Raw genomic sequence first — 6,332 nt, forward strand, 5'->3', positions numbered from 1 at the left:
TATCTTTTTGTCTTGCTAAGTGTATAGTCAAGTGTCTTGCCCAGAGAAGGCACTGAACACATGAATAAAATATCTCTAATATCATGGGACTGAGTAGAGAGTGAAGGAGTATATACAACTACCTGTATTTGGAGGATTTTGCTGCTGTCTTATGAAACCTGCATGTGGGGTGGGTGACTGATACTTCCATCACACCCATTTGACAGGTGAGGACACTGAGGCTCAGCAGCTAAGGCCATTTTCCAACTTTTGAAAGCCAGCCAGCCTTGGTTTCCTGCTTTAGGGAGCATGTTTCTCTGCCTCAGGGCTTCCTAGAAGCCACAAAAGCTTCGCTGCAAATTCTAACTGCCATCACTCTGGGAGGTAGCTCTACTTCAGAATTCATAAGAATTCTGCCATGCAGGCTAACCTGTATCACAGACAAACAGATGTCAAGGTGCCTGCTTGTCCTGAACAGCATATCATGTGCTTTGTGCCCTAAAAGTACAATTTCTGGGCTTTCAGGGTCCTAGAAAGTGAGGATTGTGGGGGGAGAAGACCCCCACACTTCTTTGATGTGGACCTCCATCAAATTCCTCAACATGATGCTCTGTGCACCCCCATCAAATTCCTCAACGTGAACAACACTGGTTTTAGAACAGACAAGTAAGTACAGGGACTGTGAAGAGGAAGGCAACTAACTTGCCTCTGCCTGCACCTTCCTGGCTTCCGAATCCAGCGCCCTCGCAGGAATCTAGGCACTTCCAGCTCTGAGACCCCGCCCAAGACCCGGATGCCCCTCAAGGAGGCGTCGGAGTGCCCAGCCTTTCCCAGAGTGGCTCTCCTTTATCAAGCGCTGGCGTTCTGCCCGTCAGGCTGGTGCGCGCCCAGCTGCACCTCCCGGGGACAGGCGGGCAGAGCAGTGTCCCTGCACCCTCAGTCTGCCGGTAGCTCCCGCCCCGGCGATCCTGCGACCCAGGCGTCCTGCCCCCTGCTCTGACCTCCTGGCCCCCACTTCGGGCGACCCCTCACGCACACATCCTCCCCACCCCCACACACGCACGCACACATGCTGATAACAGCCCCGACCCCCGGCCGCAGCCGCAGTCCCCGGGCCAACACCGGCCAGCTGCCTAGCTGTGCGTGCTCCCGGACGCTGGTCCTGCGCTTGCTCGGCCCGACCCTCGGCTCGGCAGCCCCTGGACGGTGGCCCCCTCCTCCGGCCTGTGGAGTGGACCTGCCCCACCGAGCTTGCAAGGATGAGGGCTCGGGGCCCCGGCGCCGGGCAAGCCCCCGGTCAGTGAGCGGCCAGGCGGGGACACGGAGGAGATGGGGGTGCGCGGTGAGTGCTAGCCCGAGGGGGAGCTCCTGACCCGGCCCCTGTTTGAGGAGGGATTTACCGCTAGGACTGTTGGCCCAGAGGTGATTGAGTTCAAGGACCGGCGACTTGCTGAGGGACCCCGGAAGGGCAAGGGGGTGGGGCTGCCTCCACGTGCTTTGGGAGTCCCCGGGAAAGGCAGAGCGTGACCCGGAGACGGGGACGGAGACGGGGACGAGGTTTGGGGGTTCGGTGAAAAGAAGGGCTGCTGTGCGGGTTGGGAGGAAGTTGATACCTGGGTCCTGGAGCAACCACCCGGGTCTGCGAGAGGCGAAGCCTCTGTCACCGCGGGATTGAAGTTTGGCCCCGACAAGTGAAGCCGGTAGCTGGGGGGTGGGGTGTGCGCTCCGCAGCAGGATTGAATGAAGTCAAAGAGGCAGAACTTGAGCACTGGGAAGGTTAGGGTTGGGAGGCTGGGCCAGGCGGGTTGTGTGAGTCTGACCCTCCAGACCAACCCTTCTTCTCCTGTTCCCGCCTCACACCAAGTCTGGCTCTGTTTTCTAGAATGTCCTGCCCTGCTGCTCCTGCTGTCCTTACTGCTGCTTCCTCTGGGCCTCCCGGTCTTGGGCGCCCCCCCACGCCTCATCTGTGACAGCCGAGTCCTGGAGAGGTACATCCTGGAGGCCCGGGAGGCCGAAAATGTCACGGTGAGGCCCCCTCCCCAGGACATTCCACAGAATTCACTCTCAGGGCTGGGGCTCTCCTCCAAGATCCAGGAGCCTGGCAATTGGTTCAGGGCTGGAGGTGGGAAGCCAGAGCCTCCAGTAAAAATGATAAAACTGGTAACCCCTAATGCACATCTGGGAGTTAGGTAAGGGGCAAAACTGGAGGGCCTATGGCCTGTGGGCTAGGCTGGGAGTCCTTGGGAGCCTGACTCCCTGGGGTTGTGCTTTTAGATGGGCTGTGCTGAAGGCTGCACCTTCAGTGAGAATATCACGGTCCCAGACACCAAGGTTAACTTCTACACCTGGAAGAGGATGGAGGTGAGTTTATTTTCTCCTTGCTTTGGGGGAGCCTCATTTTGAGAACCTGATAGGGTGGGAGGGAAAATGATAGAGATACAAAAAAAAAATGAAGCAGCAAAGATGAAGACTGAATGGAATATGTTCATTCGTTTGTTCATTCATTCATTCCACAAACTGTATTGCATGCCTTCTGTTGTTTACTCAGCTTTGTGCTTGGGGCTGTTGAGCGGGGTGAGGAAAGGGCTGGCTTGAGCCAGCTAACTCCGAGTCTCTACTCCCTTTAGGTTGAGCAGCAGGCCCTGGAAGTCTGGCAGGGCCTGGCCCTGCTCTCCGAAGCCATCCTTCAGGGTCAGGCCCTGTTGGCCAACTCCTCCCAGCCATCTGAGACCCTGCAGCTGCATGTGGACAAAGCCATCAGCAGCCTGCGCAGCCTCACCTCCCTGTTTCGGGCGCTGGGAGCCCAGGTGAGTAGGAACGGATCTTCCCTTACATTCTGTTTGCTCTGTCTATAAAATGGGAGATGGGCCCCGCCAAGAAATACTCTGATTTTCCTCATAGCCCCTCTAATTGTCTTGAATCCCTTCTCCCTCCAAGGTCCCTGGCACTGCAATAATCTTCTGTTTCCTCCTTCACAGAGGGAAGCCGTCTCCCCTCCAGACACAACAGCCTCCGCCGAGCCACTCCGAACATTCACTGTTGATACTTTGTGCAAACTTTTCCGAATCTACTCCAATTTTCTTCGGGGAAAGCTGAAGCTGTACACAGGGGAAGCCTGCAGGAGAAGGGACAGGTGACCAGATGCTCCCACCCCGGGCACGTCCACCACCTCACTCACCACTGCTGCCCATGCCACGCCTTCCACACCACCACTCCCGACCCCCATAAAGGGGCTATCAGCTCAGCACCAGCCTGTCCCATGGACACTCCAGGGCCAGTGGTGACATCTTAGGGGCCAGAGGAACTGTCCAGAGCTCAGCTCAGATCTGAGGATGTCACAGGGCCAGTTTGAGGCCCTGAAGCAGGAAGAATTCAGAGATCAGCTTAAACTTAGGATGCTGCCATGTTGGAAAGACACCGAACTCATCTTGGTGCCCTGCAGAACTGTGATGTCAGGACAAGCCGGAAGGCAAATACCTCTTCCTGCACCTACCCAGCAGGGATAGGATGGACTGGAGGATTTAGGTGGCAAACCATGAATTCTATAGGCCTCAGGGGGACTCCATGACAGCAAGAGCTCCCTGGACAACGAAGGTGGTGGGAGCCGTGAAGATGGGATGGGGGCTGGCCCCTGGCTCTCATGGGGTCCAAGTTTTGTATATTTTCCAGTTTCACTGGCAAGAACTAAAACCATAACATGGCTCTTGGTTTTTATGTTTTCCTACGAGCTCCCCATTTTCGTGGCTCTGCCCCCATCATGACAGCAGGCCACAGGCCTAGGAAACCAGAGGTGGAGGGGGTCGGACCCTACGTGCTGCCTTGCACGGCCTGTCTGACCTCTTGACCCACTGGGCGTGAGGCCACAAGCTCTGCCCACACTGGTCAATAATGTGGCTCCATTCAAGGCTACTCCTCAGTAGACAGCTGCCAACACTATTCTGCCTCTTCTCTGTGGCCCCTTCAGCCAATGCCACGTTCCCAGCATCAGCCTCTGCCACCTCAATGCACTGAGCCCCTTTAAATCCAGCTCACCTCTTTCCTTGCCTGGGGATGGTCACCATAAATGTTCTGCCCCGAGACTGCAGAGGGGTAGTCGACAGCAGAGCAGAAGGAGCCGCTTTCCCAAACAGCCAACTCACAGAGCGCTCACTTTGTGCCCCGTGTGTGCTTCTCTCGGTAGCGCTCGCTTCTGTGGCCTCCTGTTAACTCTTCACACAGCCCGATGAGAAAGTTACCGCTGTTGTTCCCATTGTGTAGATTAAGAAGTAAAAAAAAACTTGCCCAAGGCCCAGGCAACAGGCATTCTGTCAGCACTCACTCCTTCCCTCTTCTGCTTATTTTCCTGCCACACTACCCCTACCTGCTCCCCGCTGCCCTGGGGTGGGGGACACAGAGCAAATTAGCTCAATTTTCATTCCCAATCCCTACTTCTTATCTGATCCTTGACTCTGACAACCAGCTTTAAATTCATTCCCAGAAGTGCTTCCAGGGGCAAAGCAGTGCCCAAGAGAGACCTGTGCAGACAGCAAAAAATGTCCCAAAACTATCTGGACTCCAGTCCTGGCCATTATCTACACAGGGGGATCAGTCTTTCTGCCTATATTGCAAAACTTAGAGAAGTCAGCCTGTGCCCCTGCAAATGTGCAAAAGGGAGACAATGTTTTGCAATTTGCAGCGGGAAAAATTATGGGCAGGTTGGGGGGTTGGAGAGTATTTGCCAACTATTACGTGGGGGGAAGGGTGAAGCTGTGGTGGGAGGAGGAACCGAAGGGGTGGACCCTAGGGGAATTTTTACTCTGGCCAATCTGACTCCTGGCCTAGAGTGCCCTCTTCAGGCCCTATTAGGAAGTGCTAGAGAAGTCTACAAGCTATAGTAAACCCTTCGAGTTCCGACCTCTCACATTTCAATAAAAGTTTGTATTGTGGTTTCCACATGTGGCATCTGGTTTTTGCCCCACCGCTGTGACTCAGTAAGGGAAGAATCTCTATTTCTTGCTGGTGGAATGGAAGCTAAGAGATTTGTTCTGCAGCGCAAGGAATCCAGCTAATAAATGACAGCTAGGACCTGACCTGGAGATTTAGGACCCATAACTCCAAAAGCTTGTCCACCTCTTTTTCAGCCCGATTTGCTGCCTGCACATCCCCCTGGCTCTTTCATCCCTAGAATTCAGGGCCACCGATCTTTGACTTCTCTTCAGACTTATTACTGCTTTCAATTAAACAAAAAGTAGTTAATGGTACCAGAACTATGTGACCTGGGCCAGGTGTAATGGGCGAGTATGTTAAGAACACTAAAATGTAATTCACTTATTCCATGTTTATGGAGTGCCAACTGTGAGCTACCCTTTGCATGAAGCGCTAGTGAAATGACAGCCTGTGCTACCCACAGCCCAGCAGTCCCCAGCGGTGAAAAGACAGGAGCTCATTATTTTAGCCATAGTCAGCTTGGTATGTGACTGGAGTGCTAAGATGTGGGGTAACCAGAGACCCAGGGCATGAAGAACTTGGTGAGGATCCGAGTCCCTGTGCAGAGACAGATACACAAGGAGGGCACTTCCTTCAAGTGCAGGCCAGGAGTGTGAGCTTCATTCTGTACTACCATTGTTATGATTAGCAATACATTAAGCTCTGCGCTGGGGTTCACACCACAACTTTGTGAAATAGGAGGACAATAGGTACCACCTCCATTTTTCAGACAGGAAACTAAAACTAAGTTCTGCCAAGTAAGTGATGGAACCTGCTCTTCTGACTTCCTGGCTGGGCCGGAGCCAGCGCAGCCCAGGTCTGAATCAGCAGGTTACATAACTGTTTAATGGAGATGACTTCTGTTTGTAGAGGGCTTTTCGACTTACAGGGTGCTTTCCTGGGCATCTCTCATTTGTTCTCCTAACCCCACGAGGAAGGCAGAGACAGTAGAGGATCCTTACGTTGCAGAAGAGGAAACTGAGGTCCAGAGAGTTTATGGGCCTTGACCATGTTATAAGATACAGAGGAAGGGCCAGGATCAGAAACCAGGCTCTCTGATTCACGGCCCGTCTTCTACTGAAAGCACTGGGGCAGAGGAGACAGTTAGAGGGAGTGGATGGAAGGGAGAAAACAGCATTAGGCAGCTCCATCTTTCACTACCACTCCTGCCCACTCTCTCTATTCTCTGCCTCAGGCTCCTACTTCCTCCCTGGATATGGTGGAAAATGCCTACTGCCCTCCCCATCGCCAGTTTCCCAGCACTAGAGACCAACTCAGCTGCTGCCTACAGCCCCAGTTCCCACCTTGACAGCAGCCTTTTGGCCTTGGGTATTACTAGCCTGAATCCTTTCCCTGGGCCTGAGCATCAGGCTGACCAAATGCACCTG

The 6,332-nt window shown here is 54.0% G+C and overlaps 1 protein-coding gene across 1 annotated transcript; it reads left to right on the forward strand.

Moving 5' to 3' along the window:
* Positions 1-1,565: 1,565 nt before the first annotated feature.
* EPO (erythropoietin) lies at positions 1,566-4,497 on the forward strand. The gene is made up of 4 exons (XM_028524638.2): positions 1,566-2,004; positions 2,254-2,340; positions 2,607-2,786; positions 2,958-4,497. Exons 1-4 carry the CDS (start codon positions 1,720-1,722, stop codon positions 3,114-3,116), a joined length of 711 nt encoding a protein of 236 aa, XP_028380439.2. The 5' UTR covers positions 1,566-1,719; the 3' UTR covers positions 3,117-4,497.
* The last annotated feature ends 1,835 nt before the right edge of the window (positions 4,498-6,332 follow it).

The sequence above is a fragment of the Phyllostomus discolor genome, chromosome 3 (assembly GCF_004126475.2).
Source record: "Phyllostomus discolor isolate MPI-MPIP mPhyDis1 chromosome 3, mPhyDis1.pri.v3, whole genome shotgun sequence".
Lineage (NCBI taxonomy): Eukaryota > Metazoa > Chordata > Mammalia > Chiroptera > Phyllostomidae > Phyllostomus > Phyllostomus discolor.